The 24,821-nt window shown below is 45.7% G+C and overlaps 1 protein-coding gene across 2 annotated transcripts in view; it reads left to right on the forward strand.

Annotated features, from left to right (window-relative positions):
- Nucleotides 1–910: 910 nt before the first annotated feature.
- The window catches only part of Mmd (monocyte to macrophage differentiation associated), a 29,432-nt gene continuing 5,521 nt past the window's right edge, over nt 911–24,821 (forward strand). The window contains exons 1-7 of one of the 2 annotated variants that reach the window (XM_037201567.1): nt 911–1,213; nt 8,601–8,682; nt 10,632–10,792; nt 16,119–16,193; nt 17,675–17,776; nt 19,113–19,182; nt 21,452–24,409. In XM_037201567.1, coding sequence (XP_037057462.1) covers nt 1,188–1,213; nt 8,601–8,682; nt 10,632–10,792; nt 16,119–16,193; nt 17,675–17,776; nt 19,113–19,182; nt 21,452–21,469 — 534 coding nt within the window. In that variant the 5' untranslated portion in view covers nt 911–1,187 and the 3' untranslated portion in view covers nt 21,470–24,409. Of the gene's footprint in view, nt 1,214–8,600; nt 8,683–10,631; nt 10,793–16,118; nt 16,194–17,674; nt 17,777–19,112; nt 19,183–21,451; nt 24,410–24,821 lie in introns of those variants that run through there. The other variant, XM_028885922.2, reaches the window with a different exon arrangement.

The following is a 24,821-nucleotide window of genomic DNA, read 5'->3' on the forward strand; positions in this document are numbered from 1 at the left end:
CAATCCCCCAACTTCGGGATGGTTCATTCATGGCAAGCAGAGTAAACGTTCTTATGAACCTGGTCTTAGGTACCTCAAGAAGGTGTTTTGAGGAGTGGGGGATGGGTGTGAGCAGGATTCAGGAAGGGGAGCACACCTAGATTCCAGGAGTGGTCCTGCCAGGCTCTGCAAATGTCAACCACTTTCCTATTTCCAGTATTCCTGACTCCGTTCACTTCCTCTTATCGCCTCTCTCCCTACAAACTGCTCTTCTGGCTCACTACCTCTTATCTCCTCTCTCCTTATAAACTGCTCTTCTGGCAAGCCCTCTTAGTTTTAAAAGGGGTTCCCCAAAGGGCCCCGATTTCCTTGGGAATTTATTAGGTTAAAAAAAAAATTACAGAACAAAATGGGTGATGTAAGAAGGCTTGTCCAGGAGACTCTCTCTTTCTCAGAGATTCCAATCTCTTCTTCACACGATGGACATGTTAAAAACTTGTCTTCACGGTAGCGTAAATGGTGAAGAAACACATGGAAGGAAGGGCGCGGAACTGAATGAAGGATGAATAAGCGGCACGGGGCCAAGATTAGAAGGCAGAGAGAGGTCCTTGCTTGCTGCCACTTCCTGCACAGCTGCTTTTAAGATCATGGGGCCATCTCCTACACAATGTTTCTTCCTCTCGGTTTCAGCTCACCAGGCTCAAAGCTTTAATGCAGAGAGAGCACCGCCCTTCCAGCGCTCCTCCCCTTTCCGCTAACCACGCCCCTCCTCCGTGAGGTTCCGCCCCACCTTCCGAGCTTCTGGGGAAATGAATGGCAGCGGAGCCGCTTGCCGCTCCGGGTATTGATTGGCCACCGGGCGCGGTGACGCGCAGGCGGCCGCGGGCGCACGCAGAGGGCGGAGCGGGCGGGGGCGGAGCCGGGCATCGGGGCGGGGCGCGGGCACCCGGGGGCGGAGGAGCCCGGGAGGCGGGAGGCGGGAGGCTCCCGGGCCGTTTAAGCGGCCTCCCTCCCGCCCCCAGCCGCCTGCTCTGGCTCCGGCCCTGTGCTGACCCCCGGCGTGGCCCACTCCGGCCCAGCCCAGCTACGCGGCTCCCGCCTGGCACGCCGGCGGCCTCGGGAGCAGCTCAAACCCATGAGGCCCGCGCGCCCCGCCGCCGGTGCAGACGAGACGGAGCTCCCGGCCCCCGCGGAGGAGCGGAGGATCAATGCGGTTCAGGAATCGATTCCAGCGGTGAGAGCGCTGCAGGGCGCGTGCTCCATCCCGGGGAATCCCGAGCCCTGACCCGGACCGGCTCCCGGGGAGACCCCCAGTCCTGCGATCCCCTTCCTCCAAGCCGCTCGGGATCTGTGCCCCAGGACTCCGCGTCTGCCTTGCCTCCTCCATCGGCTTGCACACCCAGCTTGGCCCTTGCGCTCCCCATCCAGACATGGCTTCTGCTAGATCCAAGCGCCCTACCCCAGCATCAGAGCCCCCCCCCCCCCCAGTCATTCAGGGCCTTATGCAAACATCCTTGTACAAACCCCAGTGTGAGATCTCTTGGGGCTGCTCCAGCACCCTGTGGCGATATTTGTCTTACTGCACGGTAGGGGGTCTGGCCTGAGCGTTTTAGGTGTTTTGTCTGTGACTGGCCCTAGATACAGGGAAACTGAGGCAGTCTTCCCTGCATCCAGCTTTGCCCGATGGTGTTGTGTCTAGTGGTTCTCAGGCTAAGGGCCCAGTGGAATGCTATTTGGGGGGCTTTTGGCCGGGGCAAGTTAGCATTCAGGTGGAGAGACTTGCCTTTGAGACGCCTGTTTTTAGGAAATGGGGAGGAAAAACCAAGAAGGCGCCACCGAAGGCCGGTCGGCTGCTGTACACTGGAGAGCTGGTGGGAACGCCCGAACTGGAGGGCCACGGTGGCCCTTCTCTCCAGGCACCTGCCCGGAAGGAATGATGAAGGCTCTGGCCTATTGTTCCCAAAGAAAGCTCTGGGCTTTTCTTTTTTTTTTTAAGTGGGTGAAAGTTCACCCGTCGGGTTTCTGGTAACTCTCCATCCCTTTGTCTGAGCCTGGCAGCCAGACACATTCCCAGCCCTTCACCACCAACAGGCTCGCTTACTGTGAGGTATCAGGGAATCCAAAAACAGAAATGGGTGAAATCTCCCAAAGCAAGCTATCATCTTCTTCTTCTTCTTCTTCTTCTTCTTCTTCTTCTTCTTCTTCTTCTTCTTCTTCTTCTTCTCCTCCTCCTCCTCCTCCTCCTCCTCCTCCTCCTCCTCCTCCTCCTCCTCTTCCTCCTCCTCTTTCTCCTCCTCCTCCTCCTTCTCCTTCTAATTTCAAAATGTAAACCCACAATTTAGTTTTCTTGTCTGGTCTTTTCACCCATTTAATAATGCTTATCTCATTCCTCTCCAGTCCAAAAGTGTAAAGGGGCCAATACATACAAAGGATGAGTGTGGTCTTTGACATCAGTAGAGGGGGATCAGCTTGAAGATTTCGATTGCCTTCCCAATATTGCTTATTACTTGGCAGCTGAATGCCTGACACTATTCTTGGAGGGGAACTACGTATCCATGCCAAAGGCAAAAGGGACTTGTTCTTTCTGGTTTAGAACCTCATGGGTTTAAGAGAGACGTAACATGTGTGGACCTCATGCCCTGTGTGTGTGTGTGTGGTTTGTTTGATTTGGTTTTCTCCTTTGCATGTCTGCGGGCTTCCTGGTTTCAGAGAACAGTGGCTATATTCTGAGAAATTACTCCTTCCCGTTTTGATCAAGAGTTTGTATTTCTTTTCTGTCCCTTTGAATACTTCTATAAAAAGGAGGAAAATGTCTGTTTTTGTTTGTTGCACCAACATTCAAACAGCTCTAGAATGGAAAAATAAAAACACTTCAGCTGATTGAGCAGCCTCTTTGATGGACAGAATTTGCTGTCATCTTATTTCAGAGTCTTTCACCCGTTCGAAAATTAGAAAACACAGCGATTATCTTTTGGAGTATCATAGAATATAATTTTTGAGTGGTTACATGTTACTGTACTCCACCAATATTAGTGGTGTCTTTCTTGATGATCCCTAAGTCTCCTCTGATTTTGATTGACACAATCCCTCCATTATCTGTTTTTCTATTATAGTCTAGATTGGAAGGCTATTTATATGCATCAATTTGACTTGAAAATAAGCCTGCAAATACAAAGTAATGCTAGAAGAGTCCTGATTATTATGATTCACACATTAAAATATTGAAAGTAGTTTTCCACATATTTTTGAGTTCATTAAACATCTTGGTGTGCATTCACCATAGTTACATGCAGGTCGATTCCACGGGAGCTTTGTGGGGAGGGGACGACACACTGTCGTCTTTGAACAATGTGCCCTTTTCCCTGATAGATGTGTTGGGACTCAGTTGAGGAACAGTTCATTAGACCATAGTTTATGCTCTGCCTAAATAAAAGAACACCTTGCAGATCCACTCAGAGTGGACACTCAGTGGTTACTGTGGCTTTGAATTGTCTTCCAGACTCCTGCCATTTATATGGAGGAAGATTGTAAGGGAACAGTTAAAAAAAAAAAAAAAAAATCGTGGCTCCTAAAAAACACTTAGGATGTGAAAACATTCCTCTGGGATGCAGCATATTTTGTACCTTGCTTTATTCCTTTCAGTCTAGTCTCTCAAGACACCTAAGTTTGTGCCTGCACGTGCATACACACACACACACACACACACACACACACACACACACACACATACTCCTTCCTTTCTGTAACATCTCTGACCTGATAGTGGCTGTTACCATTCAGTTACTGCCTGTTTGTGGCAGCAACTGGCTGATACCCACATATTTGTTGACTTACAAGTAATAGAAAAGCAGATGAGTGCCGGGCGGTGGTGGCATATGCCTGTAATCCCAGCACTCCAGAGGCAGAGGCAGGCGGAACTCTGTGAGTTCGAGGCCAGCCTGGTCTACAAAGTGAGTTCCAGGAAAGGCACAAAGCTACACAGAGAAAACAAAACAAACAAACAAAAAAAAAGAGAAAGAAAGAAAAGAAAAAGAAAGAAAAGCAGGTAAGTTTGAAGAGTAACAAAGTTCTCGTCCAGAGTCCTGCAGGTAGGCAGAGGCAGACCTTGGAGTTCAGTTTCTTATCTCTGCAGCCACTGTTCGCTCACCCTTTCTGCCTCTCCGCTGGAAAAGGATCGTTCTTCGTCAGCCCCAGCTGTCACTACCCTACCGATTAGATTTTAAACTGAGTGCGTGGGAAAGCATCTTCTTCACAATCTAAAGCATATCTGATGTCTTTTTGGACCGGTTCTTAGAGCGTTGAACCACAGAATGGGGTGGTCGTCTATCATCCCTCTCCTGTTAGCAATTGCCAAGAGTGCCATCACAGATAGTGGCACTATCTGCACAGTGTCATACTCAGTCCTAAAAGGAAGCTGGCATGGTAGCAGGGGCTGTGCTTAGGGTCAGTTAAAGCTGTGGCATCCAAGGGCGTGGAAGGGGCCTCGGGGATATTCATTGCCTTGGCCTTGGAGTTTTCTGTTCATAAGACTCAGGGTTCTTCTGGCTCCATGGCTGTCTGTTGCCCTTCTCTGTGGATCCTGTGCAGCCTCAGACAAATTGACTATGACTTATCTCCATAGCTAGGAGGACTGTATTTTTACCCATCCATTCAAAAATTATTAAGTTGCAGCAAAAGATGAGCATTGTGCTTGAAACTGGAAATAAAATAGTGAAGACCACCTTCATAGATTTGTGTTATAGTGTGAAAAGATGAAATTAAAAAAAAAAAATGTTTAGGGACCAAGTTCTTGCTGTTACAGTAAGGACTCTGCTTAGGTGGGCAAGGACAAAGTCATTCTTTGTGGTGTCTGGAAGATCTCTTAGCAGGTGACATGAGTTAGCTTGAAGGAAGAGAAGCAGGCCGAATGTTCTAGGAGAAATAAACAGTCAGTGCCTTCAAGAGGATAAGGCCTTCTTGGGTCAAGGGAACAGAAAGGAGGTAGTATTAGCCAGAGGGCAGAGAGACAAGGAGGTGATGCCTTGAGCTCGGGGAATAGCTATTGAGGCTTGTGGGTCAGGGATGCATCAACGTGTTACCCTAAGCATTTTGGGAGGCTGAAAGATAGTTTTAAGTAGAGGTGCATGATATGATCTGCTTTTAATAGTTATGGCTGCCATATGAAGAAGAGTCTGTCTTGGGACAGGCAACAAGGCCAGTTATGAGGCTACAGTTTCACAGGTAGGAGATGTTGCATGCTGGTCTTGATTTCATTTGGGCACTGTGGAGTTGCAGTGGTGAGCTGATTTTGAATGTATTTTGAAAGCACTGTTGACAATATTTGGACCTGGGGAGTGGGCAACAAAGGAGACTCAACCTGTGGGTTTGGTCTCATGCCTATGAATTCTGCTGGATGAGCTACAGAGCTGCAGAATCCAGTGCTGTGGTCTGGATTTAGTGTGCTGATGTATAAAGGTTGGTGCTGAACTGTTCTTTCCCTCCATAGCTTTGGAATTCTGCTGTGAGACAAAGAACACATAAGACTAACCCAAAAGCCAGAGGCAAAGGAGATTATTGGGAAAGAAAGTGGCTAAGTCCTGCTTCACTGTTCGCCTTTCTGAATGTGATTGCCACGCCCAGAACTAAATCAGAGCCCCTGCAGGTGTGTCCATCCAACCCCTGGCCCACGTATGTTTCAGGCTAGCTGTGAATGAGGCCTGGGATGTTTGTAGATGACAGTATCATGTCACAGTGTTAGAAGGTTGGGCACCCCTGTATGCTGGCTACTCTGTCCAGGGCACTGAGTAGCCATTAGGTTGCTTTCTCATTAGGTACAGATGATTTCCATAAATGGGGGCCCCTTTTCTCTCAACCCTTTTTCATTCTTTCGGGGGTTGGAGAGAGTAGGTAGGCTCAGAGTGTGGGAGCTGGCATTTTGCATCTGCTTTTCCATTTAGGTCTCTTAGGATTGGTTTCTTCGGAAACTGGAGGAGGAGGAGGAGGCTTGATTGCACTCTGGCAGATCAAGAGAAATTGAAAAATTGTATTATTATTTCCCAGCAGAACAATTGTGCCATCTTTCCTCACTGAGCCCCAGAGAGTACATTGTTCCCAGGATGGTTGCTTTTTTACCTTTGTTTGTAGTATAAAGCTCATCCATCCACCAGGACAGGGTGTGTCGACCACAAGAGAGGAATGTCTTTCTCTGTAGCTTCTCCTTTCCTCCCCCTTTTTTTTCCTCTTTCTTTTTTCCACTGCATGTGTATGCACAGATGTGTGTATATGCGTTCATGTGCATGTGTGTATTGTATGCATGCACATGAAGGCCCGAGGCCAGCAACAGGTGTCTTCTTCAGTCACTCCAATAGTTTTTGAGACCGAGTAGCTCACTGAATCTGGAGCTTACTGAGTAACCTAGGCTAAGTAACCAGTGATGGAGATTTGGTCTGAAATCCAAGATGGGGTTGAAGATGTCTCCATCTTCATAGCATTGGGATTACAGGTGCGTGTACCGATGGTGCATGTTCCGATGCCTAACTTTTTTTTTTTTTAATATGCATACTGGGGATTGGACTTGTCTCCATGCTATGCTTGTATCGCAAGTACTTTGCCCCCCAAGCCATCTCCCCTCCATCCCATTTTATTTTTAACCTGAATGGTTTCTGCCGGGCAGAGACTAGCCGACGTGGCCACACAGCTTCTTTGCTTGCAGGAGAAAATGTGAAAGTCTATCCCCCATGCTGTGTAATGGTTTGACTATTTTTAGACTAGGGCTGCTTGAGATATAAGTTGCTATTTTAGTCAGCAGCCTGGTGGTGGGTAGACAGCTCCTGCTTCACCCTACATGGAGCACTCTCGGCTTGATCCAACGTCAACCATTTTGGAAGCTCATACTCCACCCTTTGAAATTCCTAGTAGGGTATGAGCCTCGGAGCTCAGTGGTTGCCTCTCGGGCTGAGGATGTGGTGGACCCTCGGGTGCTTGGGGCATTATGAAAGCATCCTTCCCCAGGGTGTAATTATTTTTCTTTCTACTAATAAGAGCTACAGAGCAGTGCCTCCATCCCATAGGAAATGAGTGATATAATTTAGGGGATTGCCAAGGGAAAGGAGGGTAAGCTGGGACATGCACATCCACGCGCGAAGATAGCTTGGATAAATTCTGAAGCTACTAGGTGGGGTCAGTTGTTCTTCAAACTGGTTAGTGGATACACTCAGTAAGTTCATATAGGGTCTAGCTAAGCAGCTAGTCCAAGTGCCATGTCCAACCTGCACTGGGTATGGGCTTTTTGGGGACTCCCTCTTGTGTCTTCCATTATTTGATCTGAGGATACCAGGTTCCTCCTAATTGGAGGAAAATATTACTTTGTCTTTTGTTTAAAAGGAAAGTTTTAAAGATAGGTCAGATTGGAAACTGGTAAACAAACAAAAACAACCTCCACACTATCTGGATTTTAAAAGTGGCTTTTTTGGTTTGCTTTTGGTTTTTGTTTGTTGTTCATTTCGGATTTTTTTGTTTTTTGGGATTTGTGTGTGTGTGTGTGTGTGTGTGTGTGTGTGTGCGCGCGCTTGCTGAGCATGTTGACAGGTAGAGCTCTGGGATTTCAAAGCTGTCAAGGCTTTTACCCATTTGTTTCTCTCTGCCTTCTGCTTTCCTCTCCTCTCCTCTCCTCTCCTCTCCTCTCCTCTCCTCTCCTCCCCTCCCCTCCCCTCCCCTCCCCTCCCCTCCCCTCCCCTCCCCTCTCCTCCCCTCCCCCTCTTCCTCTCTCTGCACATGTGTTAACCTGCAGAGAATAGTCAGAATGATGCAGACATCACCAGATCCTGGTGTGGGGGTGGCGTTAGGTTTGGAGGTCTCTCTTCACCCTCTTGCTAGATTGGAACAGCAGTCTTCTGGACTGCACATTTTCATCCTTCTGCTGATAAATGGTAAGGTTAGCTTGAAGGGAAACCTGGGCCGTGAGTATCCAGATGGGTGTGCCAGGCTGTGTGTATGCATTTTAGAGCCACAGCATCAGGTACTGATAATGTGTGCAGTGTTGGAAGCAAACTCTTTTCACTCGGGGAGAATGGAGGTGAAAATGTGCCTCCTTGTTTAGGTGGCCTGGATGTAGCCAGGTATCAAATAAGCTGCCTGGTGCCAGAACAGGTGATACAATACAGGGAAACTAGTCTGGCAGGCCCTCTAATGTGGGGTGCAGGCTATCCAGATCTGCATACATAAAGCTTCACAAGTTCCGAGTGAGAAAGCAGAGACCTTTCAAATGCAGCGTGTACTCTTTTGTTTAGTGACAATTACTAAAATTCGGGGGGCGGGGGAGGGCACAGGGGAGCAGAAATCCTTGCTTTTTTTTTTAAGATTTAAAACTTGGTTATGCACCACCCTTTTGATTTGGGTGAGGGGGTACAGCTGAATTTGATAGAGTTTCTGTTTGCTTTTGCTTGGCACGAGGTTTATCTATTGAGCAAACTCGGGCTGTTTTATTAAATAAACTAGATGTTTGCTTTAGATTCAGTGCTGCAGGCCAAGTTGACACCTCTTTGATGGTTTTGGTTTTTCTTGTTGATAACAGCAACCTTTTCATTTAGAAGAGAAGGTCGGGTTAGAGTGTGTCTCACGTGATGGCTTCTCTGTTTCCATAGTTTCATGAACCATCGGGCCCCAGCCAATGGCCGCTACAAACCAACGTGCTACGAACATGCTGCTAATTGCTACACACACGCAGTGAGTACAACTTCTCTGTCGCCATCCTTCACTGGGGCTGTGGTGGGACAAAAGCCTTCTCTAGTGACGTCAGCACTAGTGATTGGAACTGCTCATCCTTGTGACCGGAAGTACCGGAGTGTCAGTGCTGGGTTTTACCACTAGAATCTGAAAGTTGTGAGCATGGAGAGTGCACTGGACACTCTAACCCATAGCCCATGCTCTCCTGGACTTGTGTACCCCAATACATCTTCAAAAGAACAGTAGGAAGTAAGTACCCTGGTGAGGGGACAATAAGGAAGCTGGCTTATGGATGCTGTGGCACTTGAACAAAAGGTACTGCTTTTTCAAGACAGCTAGCTGCTGGGCTTACTTGGCAAGGGCAAGTAATGATTTGTTGAAAAGGAGAGGTTTTTTGTTGTTGTTGTTGCTTGGGTCTTGTTTGTTTTTACCAAGTGATTCTCTGAGACAGGGAGGCTAAATCTTCTCACCCTCACAGTGGCCATTGCATTTTCCTGTCATTATCCATTTCCTTTAGCTTTGGTTTTACGATTCTCTTTGGAAGTTTCATCCTGTAAGACCTTGGGAGAGAAATTGTGACTGAGGTATTGTGATATTCTAAACACTCACTAAATATGACTATTTAGACGAGGCTTATGTTACGGATGGGGTTGGGCCAGTGCGGTGGTTTGGATATTTAGATAACACAGCCTACCTTCAGGAATAACATTTGTGTAGGTCGGACCTGAATTCTCCTTACCTTTTCTCCACATGTTATAAGTTACAGAATTGTGCTTAAACGGAAACTTAGTAAGAACTGATAAAAGCTCCATGCTAATATTTTAGAACAGAGTATGTGATCTTGTTAAATATACGCATATTTGGGAGCATTATAGACCCATGAACTTTCTGAAGACAGTATCTATGTCTACCGCCACCGTTTCTTTAAAGAGAAGGTATTATCAGGTGTGGTGATGCATGCTGGCAATTTGAAGGCTAGTAAGGATTGTGCCAGCCTGTCTCAAAACATGACAGTACCACCAGCAAACATAAATGAGAGGGTGCTTTCACATGAGAAGAGTAAAAGGGACATAATCTCTAAGGGTGCAGTTTTTTTTCAGACAAGTTTTTCTTTATGAAAAAACATTATTGCTCGTCCTGCTCTTGTGCTGTACGAGACCAATGAAAACTGGCATCTGATGTTGAAATTTGGGTCTGTGGTGTAAAATATAACACAGAAGCTGACCGTGGTGGTCCTGTCCTGTCATCCCATCACCTAGGAGGTAGAGAAGGGAGAGCTCAAAGTCGTCCTTGCCTACTTAGTGGTTGGAGAGGAAGGACACAGGAGGGAGGAGGAGAGAGGGAGGAGGTGGCAGTCCGAGTTCTTAGATTCCGGTTTCCTCAAACTGTGGGCTTTGGGGATGGATAATTCAACGTGTACTATTTAAAGTGATGAAAGCCCTCCAACCCACTTTGTCCTGCAAGGACTCCCAAATAGATAAAATGAGCAAGGTCCGAGTTAAAAACTAAGACATACTAATCCAACAGCTGATTGGGGGTGGGGGTGTTTTATACAGTAGAGTATGGATTTGATTTACTCACGAATCCTTAAATAGCGGGATTGAGGCCAGGATGGAATGCTTGGAAGTGAGGACCTCTCTGGGGAGCCTACAGCATACTTGATGTTTGGATATTTGAAATACCTCCTGTCTATCAGTCTAGAGAAATTAGGATAAAGAACAACTATTTCGCAACAGTTGGGCAATGTTGTGTCTGCTTGTTTGTGCGCTCGTCGGTTGGCCCAGTTCCCTGGAGCAGGAACACCTGCTTCTCTCCTTTTGATTAGCCAAGGGGGACAAATGTTCGCACAAAGCTTCCTTTCTCGGAATCGGCAGACCTCCGTGATTTTTAAGCAAAAGTCTCGACCCCATGGACACCAAGGCACTCATTTCTCTTTCCCTTCCTCGCAGTTCCTCATCGTTCCGGCCATCGTGGGCAGCGCCCTCCTCCATCGGTTGTCGGACGACTGTTGGGAGAAGGTAACAGCATGGATCTACGGGATGGGCCTCTGCGCCCTCTTCATCGTCTCCACGGTGTTTCACATAGTGTCGTGGAAAAAGAGCCACCTGAGGTAGGCGGGGCGGGGCGCTTCTTGTGCATATCCACACAGTTGACGAAGTGTGTTCTCAGCTCCCGGGCTGCTGCAGTTTAGTCAGGAGGGTGGCGAGTGGACCTTCTCCCGTCCTGGAGGCTTTGAGCTGTCCCCGAGTTCTAGACAGTCTCTTAGGGTTGGGCAGTTGTGAAGACCCCGCTGAAAGCGGCAGGTACCCTGGCTGGCTTTCCTGGTCTTACAGCTAAGATCCTGCCAGCTAGTTTCCAGTGATCTCATGCACACCAGAAATGCTAAGAGAGCCACAGCTATGGCCCGGCAAGGAAGGCCATTGAACTTTGCACTCCAGTCCTCCTACTTTTAACCTTGAGCAAGTAATGCCACCTCACAGGAAGAGCCCCGGTTTCTTCATTATGAAACTGAAGATTGTTATGCTGCCTCATAAGCTTATTGTCCTGCAATAAAGTGAATAAGGTGATAAATGTGAAGATAATGTGACAAGTGTAGAATGTAGGACGTGGTGACCAAGAGATACATCATGGTGAAGATTGACTGTGAGGTACTTTCCAAACACTATCGTAGTCCTTGGCCTCCCAATATGAATGTAAAAGTGTTTGTCAGTATTAGGCTGGAAGACAGAGCATTATTTATATGAAAACATGTGCTTACCAAATAAAACCTTCCATACTTGAGTAGATTAAACCCCAAAGAGGAAAACAATTTTTAAAGGAGCAGAGGACTTGGAGCAGGGGACAGGTAATTCAAAGGAGCATGAAACTTGAGCTGGGCATAGTGGCACATGCCTGTAGTCCTAGCATGGCGGAGGGAGAAGTGGGAAGAGCAGAAGTCTGGGGCCAGCTGGAGCTGCATAAATGAGACTCTGCTTCGAAACAGAAATGTAAGACCTTTGGTTTCATAAATTGTCAAAAAAAAAGTCTCCCCAGACACGACGGCACTCAGGCTTACAATTCCAGTCCTTGGGAGGCTGAGACATGAGAAATGGCATGCCTGTGAGGCTACCCTGGATTACATCGTGAGTTCCAGTGAGCTACAGAGTGAGACTCTGGCTCACAGACACAAAGCATACAACAGAAAAACCGTTGCTGGGGAGGAGGCAGGCTTGGGGGGAGGCCCCGCACCCTGCATTATCCTTTTTCACTATATCCTTTAAAATTCTGCTACCCTTTCCTATAAAGTGACGGTTCCCTAGGATTCAAATAAAACCACAGCGTTGAATCACAAGGGCACCCTGGGGCATACTCACAGGAGAGTCACAGAAGTACCTGTGCTGGCTCCCCAGGACACATAGTCACAGGACCCAGAGGCCTGTCTGGAAGCGGAGCACTTCATTATCTTCTTGGCACGGCCTGATGCTTGTGGCTGCCTCGGCTCACTTGGCTCTGATGTCTAGGTTTCTGAATCAATAAAGAGTTGTAGATGCCGACTTCAGTATTTGGGGCCTCCCTGGCAGAGGCTAGAGAAGAGGTATAATAGAAACAAGACTCTCTTGAACCTTGAAAGAGCATTGCTAGAATCACAAACCACATGTAGATTTTTTTTTTTATTTTTTTTTTGCTCATCATTCAATCAGTGTTTTTTAAAATGCCCAACCAAGTCTAGAATTAGGGGAGAGAAGGAAAGTCCCAATTTCTGAGTTTTTGCTGGGTACTATACCAAGAACGTAGCCTACATACATTTCCCACATTTAGTGTTCTCAGATTGGTCCCCTTTTTGTGCGATAGTGTGAGTCAGAAAAGTGGCCGGTGGAACGTTTTTTTTGTTTTGTGGGGAAGTGGTATTGGGGACTGACTCTCGGATTTCGTGTATGCTAGGCAAGTATTCTGCCATTGAGCCACATTCCCAGCCCTCTTTTTACTTTTTATCTTGAGAACAAGTTACATACTTTGCTACTCAGGGCAGTCTTGAAGTCACTGTGTATCCCAGGTAGACCTTGGCCTTAAAATCATCCTGCTTTAGCATTCCAGTAGCTGGGATCACAGGCCTGTGTCACACGGGCTAGCTGGTGGCAGAGCAGGAGGGAGGTTCTAGGTTTGAATATCTGCCCTAACAATGTCTAGAAAGCAGGATTAGGAAGTCCTCAAGCCTTGCTCGGAATTAAGATCATCTCAGGAGTTCAAAATAAGAAATGGAAATTCTTCGCTTTCCTCCTCTGTGCTCTTTTTCCCAGCTCTTTCAGAGTAGAGTCTTGCATCCATGAGATGACTACCTTTATTCCCAGGTGATTCCCAGAGGTGGTGAAGTTCGATTGGACGCTTGCTTCGTTAGACCTGCCGCTAAATTCTCAGGGAGTCAATTGCAGCCTCTGCACTAGTCTTCTTCACAAATCTGGTTTTCACTTGTTCACTCCCACATCCTTGTCGATCTGCTTTGCCCAACAGTGTGTACGGTGAGGCCGCGCTGAGTGCTGAAGCCCCACAAAATGGTGGCTTTTGCATTCCTAGGAACCAAAAATAGACTCAACATAACGCTGTGGAGCGGGGTCAGGTAGCACATGCCTGTAGCCAACACTGTGAGAGGTGTAGGCAAGCGGACCAAGATTTCAAGCCCAGCCTCAGCTACATGACAAGTTCCAGGCCAGCCTGGGCTATATGAGACGTCTCAAAACAAAACAATAAAGACCATCCTCTGCATTTACATTTTTATTTATTAATTCATATTTCAAAAGATTACTTAGATGTATGGATGTATATGTGTGTGAATGTATGCCATGTGTATGTGCTGACCAAGGCCAGAACATCAGATTCCCTGAAGCTGGAGTTATGGGTGGGTGTGAGCTGCCAACATGGATGCTGGGAACCACATGCAGGTCCTTTGGAAGAGCATGTTCCATGGAAGAGCGGTTTGCACTCCTAACTGCTGACCCATCTCTCCGTCCCCATGCATTTCTAATTTTAAATGACCTCAACAAAATACTGGGTGTTGCTGGAGGGCTTCTCTCCAGGTTCCACCAAGCCCCGCAGTCCCACAATCCACGTATAAAATAATCACTCAGACGCTTATATCACTTATAAACTCTATGGACGTGGCAGGCTTCTTGCTAACTGTTCTTTTATCTTAAATCAACCCATTTCTATAAATCTATACCTTGCCACGTAGCTGGTGGCTTACCAGAGTCTTTACATGCTGCTTATTCTGGCGGTGGCTGCAGTGTCTCCCCCCTCAGCCTTCCGCTTCCCAGAATTCTCCTCTCTCCTTGCCCCACCTACTTCCTGCCTGGCCACTGGCCAACCAGTGTTTTATTTATTGACCAATCAGAACAATTTGACATACAGACCATCCCACAGCACTTCCCCTTTTCTTTTTTTTAAAAAGGAAGGTTTTAACTTTTACACATCTCCAAAGCCAGCTTGGTATATTTGGGAATTTGGGCGTAGCTTCTCTTACTACTTCCTGCTGGAGGGGGGCGCTGTATCTATGGGGACACAAAGAAAATTTTAGGATCATGGAATAGTCCATGAGGCTGTATCATCTGAGCCAGTTGCCTTGAAACGATTCTGGATGTTGGATCATCTGGGCCATGGTGTCATCGGAGACCTTTCAGGGGTCTTGGCTGGTCAAACCTGATGTATCTTAATCTGGAACAAATCCATAGCCTCTGGCTTTCTGTGGAGACAAAAGCAGAGTCTCCTTTCCAAAGCAACATATCCTTACATCCAAATTTTGAAGTTAAGGTACCTTTAAAATATACATTTTGGCATAACTCTACAGCTTTTGCAATCAAATGTTTTTCTTCAGTTACAAATATCAAAGAGAACATAATCCAGATTCTCTGTGTGGTAGCCATCTTTACGTGGCTTATTTTTTATATTACCTTGAGCCTATTGCTTTAAACTGCACCATTCTAAGACTGAAAAGGCGCTGTGGCTGCTGGCTCTGCCCACTTCAGCTTCCCAACATGGTGGTGGTACGTTTTCCGCCAGCTCTGGGAGTCATCAAGTCTCAGAAATAGTGGGTCTAAGCTTTTATCAAAGCAGCGTGTAGCCCAGAAACCTCTTTAAAAAAAAAAAAAAAATACTAGTAAAGACTAAATCTACCACACAGCTTAAAGTGCCACTGGCAGACGCCTCATTTCCGCCATACTGCCGGTCAAACGCACACGCCAGGAACCCGCCAGTGTGAAAAGAAGCAGGAACCTGGTTTTGGCTCTGTTTAGAATTGGTTATTAAACATTCTCAGGTTTAAGGTGGAAACTTGAGCTGTTGGGCGCCATTTGTTGCTGGAGGGCTTCTCTCCAGGTTCCACCAAGCCCCGCAGTCCCACAATCCACTTATAAAATAATCACTCAGACGCTTATATCACTTATAAACTGTATGGCCATGGCAGGCTTCTTGCTAACTGTTCTTTTATCTTAAATCAACCCATTTCTATAAATCTATACCTTGCCACGTAGCTGGTGGCTTACCAGAGTCTTTACATGCTGCTTGTCCTGGCAGTGGCTGCAGTGTCTCCCCCCTCAGCCTTCCGCTTCCCAGAATTCTCCTCTCTCCTTGCCCCACCTACTTCCTGCCTGGCTACTGGCCAATCAGTGTTTTATTTATTGACCAATCAGAACAATTTGACATACAGACCATCCCACAGCAACTGGGTCTTTCTGACATTTTATGAGTCCACCTCAGTGAGTTGGATCTTTTATATATATTTTCTGGCTTTGACTCTGGACCAATTCAGAAATGCAGTGGCTACCTATCCATTTACGCAAATACGCCATATTTATGTCTCTTATTGCTGGCCCTAAATGACTGATTTTCCTTGATTACTGTATGCTGTCTACCTTGGCATGTTTAAAGTTGAAGATGTGTGAAAAAACAAGAATGTAAACTCAGCGAAAACAAAACAGAAGACTTGAAAATGGGACAGGGACCTAGTAGAAGGAAGAGGGGGAGTTGGGGCCGGTAAGAGATGGCAGAGAAATGAGCATGATAGACTGTGTTATGTGCGTATATACAATTGTCAAAAAATAAGTTTAGAGAAAGCATGTGACCTCAGCTTGGGACGTATTAGCTGGGTGCTAAGATGGAGCCCTGTTTTGTGATAGGAACCATGCAGCGGTCTGCCCTCACAGAATTCCATCTTCCAAAAGAAAAGGAAAACATAAGAAAAAACTTATATCACCTGGCTATAGTGGGGCCCCACCGTCTTATGCCTGGTGTATGTACAGCCTGAAAATATAAAGCTTTTTACTGTGGATTCCTGTCATTAAAAAGAAAAGCTGTGGTTTTTAAAGGGCGAGTTATGAACGGAGATGGTGGCCTTGTAGAGGGCTGGCTTCTACTTCCTGTCTGAATGTTCTGACAAATTTGCCTGCCTTGTTGACTTACCCCAACAGGACAGTGGAGCATTGTTTCCATATGTGTGATCGAATGGTCATCTATTTCTTCATTGCTGCTTCCTACACGCCATGGTGAGACAGAGTCCCTGGGCCCTGGGAAAGTGTCTGTGATTAGAAGTCCTCACTTCTTTCCCCGCATCCTCTCCATCCTGCCCCACAGCCCTCCTGCATGACTCTGCCCCTCCCACACTGCATACACACTTGCATCCCCAGCGCTCCACCCCGCACACATACACTTTGATTTACTTGGTTACATTACTCAGTACCTGGAAGGGCTGTCTGGCATGGAATCGTTTTAGAGGAGGTACCGTGGACTTGGGTGTAGCTCGCAGGCTCCCTTTCCCCCTCCATCTTCTTCCCATCTACCTCTGCCGCTTTTCAGAATATTTGCCAGTGAACTTTGGCAAATGGAAATGCTGTCAATGCGTATGAGGAAAAGCAGGCTTTCTTAGACTCTTTGGTGTAGATCTGCACCGTTCCCACTTCTTTTGCTAAGTAAGTAACTAACCATTCTAGTTAACTACTTAAAATATCAAGTCTCCTGTGCAGTTCCCTTGATCTTACTGCCCTTCAGTCAGAGATCAAATGCAGCCCCTTGTTGCTTTAAAAACCAAAATTAAAGACACTTTAGTTTTCCTCTATTAAGATCTGGCCCAGTTTTAAACACTCAGAACATCCTGTTGAGCCTTCCGCTGTGGTTGTCAGTAGAAACAGCAGGCCTCTAGAATCTGGCTCATGCAGGCTCAGTCACTCAAAAGAAATGTAATTATCTGTTATAATAAAAAGAAGTGCAAGGTCTCCCCACTACCTCGCACTAAATTATAGGTCTGATTCATATAAGAACTAGCATGCTTAAAAGCTTTTGTGAAGCAATTTAAAGTAAGTAAATACATTTAAAAAATTCAGTGGGAACTGAACAGTCATGCATAGAGTAGGAAATTCATGCCCAGGTAGTTTTAGATACGTCCGTAGTTAATTTTCCACTTGGGGATATTAACTTTATAGTTAGAGCCAAACTGAACTTTTTTTCCATATTTATTCTTAATATACCAGGGCACATGAAGTTGTGGTATGTTGAACTGTGACAAGACACATACCGTAGTGCATGCTAGAGGAGTTCTCATGTTTTGTCTTGGCAGAGAGATTGCTAAAGGAGACATGTATATTAGGTGTCTTACTGTGGGTATGGGATCCTGGTTCAGGATTTTATTCTGGGTTCTCAGTAAGCTTTGTAAGCATTCCAGATGCTTGCTCAGAAACAAAACAGCCCATCACAGCCTTTGCTTCAGTGGGCCCAGCTAGGGAAAGGCAGGCTCAGCAGCATTCTGGCATCTCTGTTTTCAGATCGTGCTACTTTTAAATCATGTTTAATTCCCAATACTAAAATTGGACCAACAATCTTACCTTTGGATGATTAATTTCACCCAAACTTCCCAAACGCCTCCTTGCTGTGTTGAAGGCCTGTTAGGCTATCGTGTTCTGTTTCCTGTGACTAGGAGAGCATGGGCTCTGACTTCCTGTCATTTACCCTTTGTTATCATTTACATTTGTAGGTTAAATCTCCGTGAACTTGGACCCCTGGCATCTCATATGCGTTGGTTTATCTGGCTCATGGCAGCTGGAGGAACCATTTATGTATTTCTCTACCATGAAAAGTAAGAGAAAAATCATTTCCATTCCATTGCTTAACAGTGAACTGCCTAAATTGTTCTTGTGTTACAATACAGTTTCCTCTGCTTATGCCTCACCAGAGTAGAAATACATAAAAAGAAAATACTGTGCTCTGCGTAAATCTTTACCTCCATTTGGTATTCACTGTTGCTGGACAGGTGGCACATGTATGTCACAATGAGGTTGAAAGACAATGCGACCCATCATTTTAGAGCCTCGGGGACCTCATTTCTCATCCGGAGGCAAGCTAGCCCTGTCCGTTTCATAGACATCTCACATGGAAAATAGCCTTTTCCTCGTTTCCATGGAGATCAAGGATAACGGATTTTAAGTGTCACAGCATAAAACTTACCCAGATAGAAATCTGGAGAATCCTTGAGAAAAGGAGCTGACACTGGACACAGCTTCCTCCCCAACTATTCATAGCTGTAGTCAAAGGTATGAGTGATATAAACAAAGGCATATTGAAATGTACCGTTTGGGACATTCTTAGTAGGAGCCAAAAGAAAATGAACTGTGCTGTGAGATTGTATCTCCCGGGCGTGTCAGAAGCTACCCTCATGAAGTTTACCAACATAGCCGCCTAAACCATATCTAAACAAAGAGAATACCAAATAGACAGTATGGATGCTGAGCATATCACAGACACCTGACTCCAAGGACCCTTTGAATGTAATGAATGCTGAATGTATTGTGTAATGCCTATCAATCCAAGGGAACATTTGCTTCTTGGGTTCACACTCCCAGGTGATACCCTTCAGAGAGCATAGTGAGTAAAGACGGGCCTTTCTGGTAAGTCAAGCTCTGGAGCCCATTCTTCCTCCACTGGGGTGAGAGATCTCAGATGTCCTGTCGCCTAATGGGACGAGACTGGAAATACATGTGCACAATGAAGAGAAACAGGAAACACATCCTTTACTCTGGCTGCTACTCCGACCCTGAAGAAAGCCTTGTTTCCACCTGTTCTCACCATTTCAAGGTCCTTTTAACTCTGGATGGAACTGGTGGTGGACCAACCCGAGATGGGAAGGGGAAAAATAGTGTACTGGACTAGATTACAACTAGCTTTGATGGCAGATCTGTTGTTCTAGGCAGCCTGTGTCAATTTCTGGCTTTTTCATCCTAGAAGAAATGTTACCTCGCCATTACTCAGTTTGGTATACTAGGGAGAAGCTCAGTGGTCTCCTACTGGGAACTGAGTTTCCTTGGTGTAGTTTAAAAGCGTATATTTCTCTCGCAAAATGAAGAAAGGGGAGGCTGGCGTGGGCATGACCTAAGCATTCCTGGAATGTATGTCTGACTCCTCTTGTGTTCCTGTAGGTATAAAGTGGTTGAACTGTTCTTCTATCTCACGATGGGATTTTCTCCAGCCTTGGTGGTGACGTCAATGGTGAGACACAGATGTATAATTTTAGTTACTTCCTTCTGAATTCCTGACCCTCTGATGTAATGATAGACAGTTTTGCCTTTCGGAACTACATTGTGTCCATTAACTACAGTCTGAGAGAGGAACCTACGTAGAAAATGCAGCGTGCCACCGAGTTGCACTAGGTACCGCCCGAGGCTTGGTGCAGCTGCGTATGTTAGGTTGGTTCTGTATTCGTTTGGTGTGGATGATGGGTCTAGTGTCCCTCGCCCTCACTGGCTCATCACCCTTCTTTCAGAGAAGAGTCTAGTCAAACTGTTTGACTATAAAGAAGTGGCTGTTTCTGGTTAAATAATTGTTTGAGCCTGAATCTCTGGGAGAGACTATCTGGAGATTTGTTATAGTAAAGAAAACCTGAATTACCAACTCATAAAATCTAAAGAATTAGGATGGTGGTGGCCCACAATTGTGGTCCCTACCCACCTGAGGAAGAAACATCGAAAGTTTGAGATCAGAAAGTTTTTATCCCCAAATCTAAAGGGAGAGAGAGAGAGAGAGAGAGAGAGAGAGAGAGAGAGAGAGAGAGAGAAGCACACTGTTAGCTTCAGCATCCTGTTGGGTATTTTTCAGTTCCTTTCACTCTATTTTTTTTTTCACTTGCTTTTAAGTAATATTATTTCTCTTTCTAAGAAAGGAAAGAGGCTGTTTCTTTGTTTTTTTTTTGTTGTTGTTGTTTTTGTTTTTGTTTTTTCGAGACAGGGTTTCTCTGTGTAGCTTTGTGCCTTTCCTGGAACTCACTCGGTAGTCCAGGCTGGCCTCGAACTCACAATGATCCACCTGCCTCTGCCTCCTGAGTGCTGGGATTAAAGGCGTGTGCAACCACCTCCCGGCTTGTTATTTTACTTTTAACCTTGCCTGAAAATATAACTTTTGGGAATTTAAAGTATTTTGCTATCTTTAGTGGACTCTTGCATGGGGTGTATTTTCAATTCTCTTTCCAGTTGAGTTACTTTTTAGAAATCTATGCACATCTCTCACTTTGAATCTGAATCATACATTGCAGTCTGATCTAGTGGTACTGCCTAGTTGCTTATGTTCTCTGGCGCCTTGTGTTCAACACTGGGTGGGCATTAGCCACTGTGTTAATTGAAGAAGTCCAGCTTGTTTAGTTTGAACTCTTTTTTTTTTTCCCCTCAGTTGCCCTGAGTCAGGATTGTACTTGAGATTTCATTACTGAGTTTTTACATACAATGTGAGAACATAATTCCACTATCCGGTGCCCGCTCTCCTCAGAAAAAATGCCTCTCAGAGCTAAAACCTGGTTCTGAATATTCCCGAAATATGGCTTGTGAAAATGCCAAAAATTATATATCCTTGAGATGTGAGCTTGATGATGTCCCTGGCACTATTGCATATCTAAATACGTGTGTCTTTGTGTGTGTGTGTGTGTGTGTGTGTGTGTGTACACATAGGTGTATATAGTTCAGTTGGTAAAGGCACCAGAGAATGAGGAGGAGAGGGAGGCACGTGACTGAAATGAGAAAATGGGCCATGGCTGTTTTATCGTTAGAGGGTAATTCAGGACAGCCAGAGCCATATACGCAAAGTCTGCGTGGATTGGTTACTAATTATTAGAACAGAATTTCAAGTCAATTCCCTCTGGCTGTCATAAAAGCAGGTTTATCTGGTATTTTTACTAGCCCAAATCTTTAATCGGCCTTTTCATAGGTGGTATAATAGCCAGTGACTAATGTCTATGAAAATGAAGCAGGATAATTCACACCCTGCTGTCCCAGAATTTAGGGGCCAACAGGCAGACAGTTTCTGTTCAGCAGGAGACTAATAAAATTTTATAATGTCTTTGGCTGGGGGGATGGGGTGGTGGAGGACTCGGGTTGCTATGGGAACATGAGATCGAAGTACTAAAATAAGTGATAGGTAAGCTGATTCAGAAAGACAAGTAGGAACCAGGAAGCGGTTGGAATGAGGCAGGTGTTACTAATAGAGGATACAGCACACCTCAGGGAGAGCACCACCTTCTTTGGAGAATTGATAATTATCTGGGGGATCTAGACAGAGTCCAGATCAAAAGGGTTATGTAAGAGTGAACACTGAGCTGGGTTGCTGGGGAGTCTCGGATCTCGAGTTAATCCTTCTGCCACAAGGAGCTATGAAACGAGATAATGAATTAAAAAAGCATCAGCACAGAGAGTGCAGGACTGTGATGCTTGAAGGAAGAGAAGCCAGAAACTGAGCTTCGTATTCTACCACCTCCCCCATTGTTTTCCTGTAGACTCCAAGTAGCAACTGAAGGAGAGAGCCGGAAAGCAGCAGTCTGCCCAGAGGTTAGCTGTGAGCCAGTTCACGGGGCAGGGACCTAGGGAGGAGAGAGCTGCTGAGAGAAACCTCCAGGAATCTACAGAGGAATGCGTTTGGACTTGTGCAGGATTTGTGCAGGGCAAAATTCTGTAAGCCCTCACTTAGAGTGACCATTTGAAGGTGATGAGCAAAATGGTATTCCAGAGGCACCCACTTTGGGAAGAGTGGTGTTTCTACCATCCCAAGTGGTGAAACCACACTGGACATCAAACATCCCCAGCTTGCAGGTGACCAGAGTCACCTTGGGACCAGAGTTAATTGCCCCATGTCTCAGTTGTTTTTAATCACTGTGACAAAAACAAAAAATAAAAATAAAAAAATAAAAACAAAAATCAAAATGAAAAGCCACAGAAACATGAAGGGAGGAGGGATTAAGGATTTCTTCCGGCTCCTAACTTCAGAAGCTTTAGGCTGTGGTCACTTGGCGGTCGGTTGTGGGCTTGTGCATGGCAAGGCACATTGTGGAGGGAGCATGTGACGAACAGGGTGGCTCACCTCATGGCAGACAGAGAGATGGCTAAGAGGGAGCCAGGGACAAGCTAAAACCCTTCAGAGGCATACCCTGCCCCAGCGACCTGCTTCCTCCAACAAGGCCCCACATTCTAATAGCTCATTATACAAAGTCCTCTGATCAAAATAGACAACATGCTAGACTGCAAAATCATCTTTGATGCTAAAGAATTGAAACTGCCCCCCCAAAATAATATAGAGAACTCCCACATATTTAAAGATTAAACAACACACTTCTATATAAACTCCTGGGTGGGTCTTTGAATTGACCAGTAATGAAAATGCAACCTGACAGTTTGTGGGCTGTAGCCCAAGTGGTGTTGAGGAGTGCGGTGCTTTAGATGCCTCTGAGTGTGCAGATTAATTGTATGAGTCAGCTTGACCAGGCCATGGTACCTAGATGTTTGCCAGTTGCCAGCCTGATTGTTATGAAGATACCTCGTCAGTAATGCTTGCTTCAATTCAGTAGACACAGAGTGTAGTTCCCTGTAATGTGCTGGGCCTAAGGGACTTAAGGGAAAAAAGACTGAGGCCTTCCTAGGAAGGGTCCTGCCGTCTTGGGATGCTGACTGCAGCAGCAGCAGCATTACCTGGACCAGTCTGCCTGCCCCGCTGCAGAATTCGGGTTTGCTGCTCCATAATTACACAAGCCAGTTCCTTAAAGTCTGTCAGTACACACATGCGCATGCATGCGCATCTGTTCTCCAAGCAGACATCCACATGTGTCTTACTGATTCTGCCTAGTCCTGCACGGGGTAGTCCCGAAAGCCTGACTAGGGTGAGGAGGGAGTGAAGAAAGAACAGACACAAAGCTGACATCAGGTGGGCTGCGCTCATTCTACTGGAGGGACTCCAATTACGCAGCCTAAAACCCTAGGGAGTTTATTATGTGCAGCATGAGAAGGAGGACTTAGCCAGCCTTGGTAGGAGGTCTCCATAGGGGAGCAGTCTCAGATTGCAGTCATCTGTAAGGAAGAGGCTGCAGTTGCTAGTTTTCACACATCCCTATAGGTCAGCCCTTGGTAAACACTAGTGTTTGGACCAAAGTGAGGCCTTGCCATCCCTCTGAGCCTTACCCAGAGAAAGGCTTTGCCAGTGCCCGTGCATCTGGGGCACTGGTGTCCGCTCCGTGTCTGTGCCCAGGTCAGTAACACACATTCTCACTCACTCAGGGCCGCCTCAGCCCCCCGCAGTTGTAGCTCTTTGAAGAACTCCAAGTAATAGAAAGAAGAAGGTTTGAAAATTAGTGGTGTAAGCATCCACCTTCAGATGGGAAGGAAGAGTAAGTCTAGCCTACAGTAGCTAACAGTGAAGAAATAATTGGAGGGCTGTGGATATGGCTTAGTGGTAGAGCTTGCTTGGCGTGTAGGAGGCCCCGGGTTCAATTCCTAGGATTGAAGAGAGAGTGGGGGAGGGGGAATATGAATGGGAATGGATCAACAATTGGAGAAAAATAAATGCAATGAAACACTGTCTCTTTGAAAAGGTTTACAATCAGCAAAACTTAGGTAGACTGAACCAGAAGCAGAGTAAGCGTAAACTACCATTCTGAGGCATGGAATGCGGAATATCACCACAGCCTGCAGCTGTGAAAGGATGATGAGGGAGTATTGTGAAGAACTTGATATCAATAAATACAGCAATTTAGATGAAGTGGACACATTTCTTGAATCGTTTTCCCTACAACATACTGAAGAAGAAACAAAGATTTGATGTCCTTATGATAATATATAAGAAAACTAAATGCATAGCCAGAAGCATCCTCCAAATAAACAAACAAACTTCCAAAGCCTGGTAGCTTTATTCATACATTCTAGCAGATTTTAGACCTAGAGTCAGAATAGTAATACTTCTACACAAACTTTCACAAATGTAGTAGAGCTCAGTGAGGTGGGACATTTCCAGTACCTGGGAGGTAAAGGAAGAAAGATCAAGAGTTCAGGACTAACCAGAGCTACCTGAGAGTTATCAATCATCAATCAATCAATCAAACAAACAAACAAAACAGAAATGGAAGGAACACTCCTAGTTCATTTTCTAAGGCCAATATTACCCTGAGAATCAAACACACATTGCAGGAAAACCACTAACCAGTATTCATGAAACAGAGATAAGCAACAGAGTATGAGCAAATCTAGTGTCATGAGAATGTAAAAAGAGTCATAATCGGGTTACATTTCATGTAGGAATGCAAGGTTGGTGCATCACTTAGAAATCAATCATTGAAATTTGCCACATTGAGAGAATCAAGGAGAAAGATTGGTTATCTCAACAGAGGAAGGAAAAGTGCAAACTTAGAAACTTCACATATCCGACAAAGGACGCTTCTAAAAAAAAAAAAAAAAAAAAAAAAAAAAAAAAACGCTACCAGCAAATGTATTTTTTGGTGAAAGACAATGATCGATAAGAAGGCAATAACCCTCACTACTTCTAGTCAACGTGCAGTTGATGTTCTAGCTATGCAGTAAGAGATAAGAGAAACAAAAGCATGCCAATGGAAAAGAACAGGAAACGGACTTTATCTGTGGATGACCATCAATGCATAGAAGCAGGTATTTACAGCAAAGCCCTAGGTATTAAGAATGAGCTTAGCAATGCAGTTGGATACACGGTTACAAGAAGTAATGGCATCCTTCCTCGGGAGGCCTCACACTGGCTTGTGCCACCTGCCATGTCTCTAGTGATCCCTGAGGAATTCGGGCACATGTTGTGAGTACTCACAACACTAACATCAATGGGATGCGGAAGACAGCCACCACTGTCCTTAAGGGTAT

This window comes from Peromyscus leucopus, chromosome 8b (genome assembly GCF_004664715.2).
Source record: "Peromyscus leucopus breed LL Stock chromosome 8b, UCI_PerLeu_2.1, whole genome shotgun sequence".
Lineage (NCBI taxonomy): Eukaryota > Metazoa > Chordata > Mammalia > Rodentia > Cricetidae > Peromyscus > Peromyscus leucopus.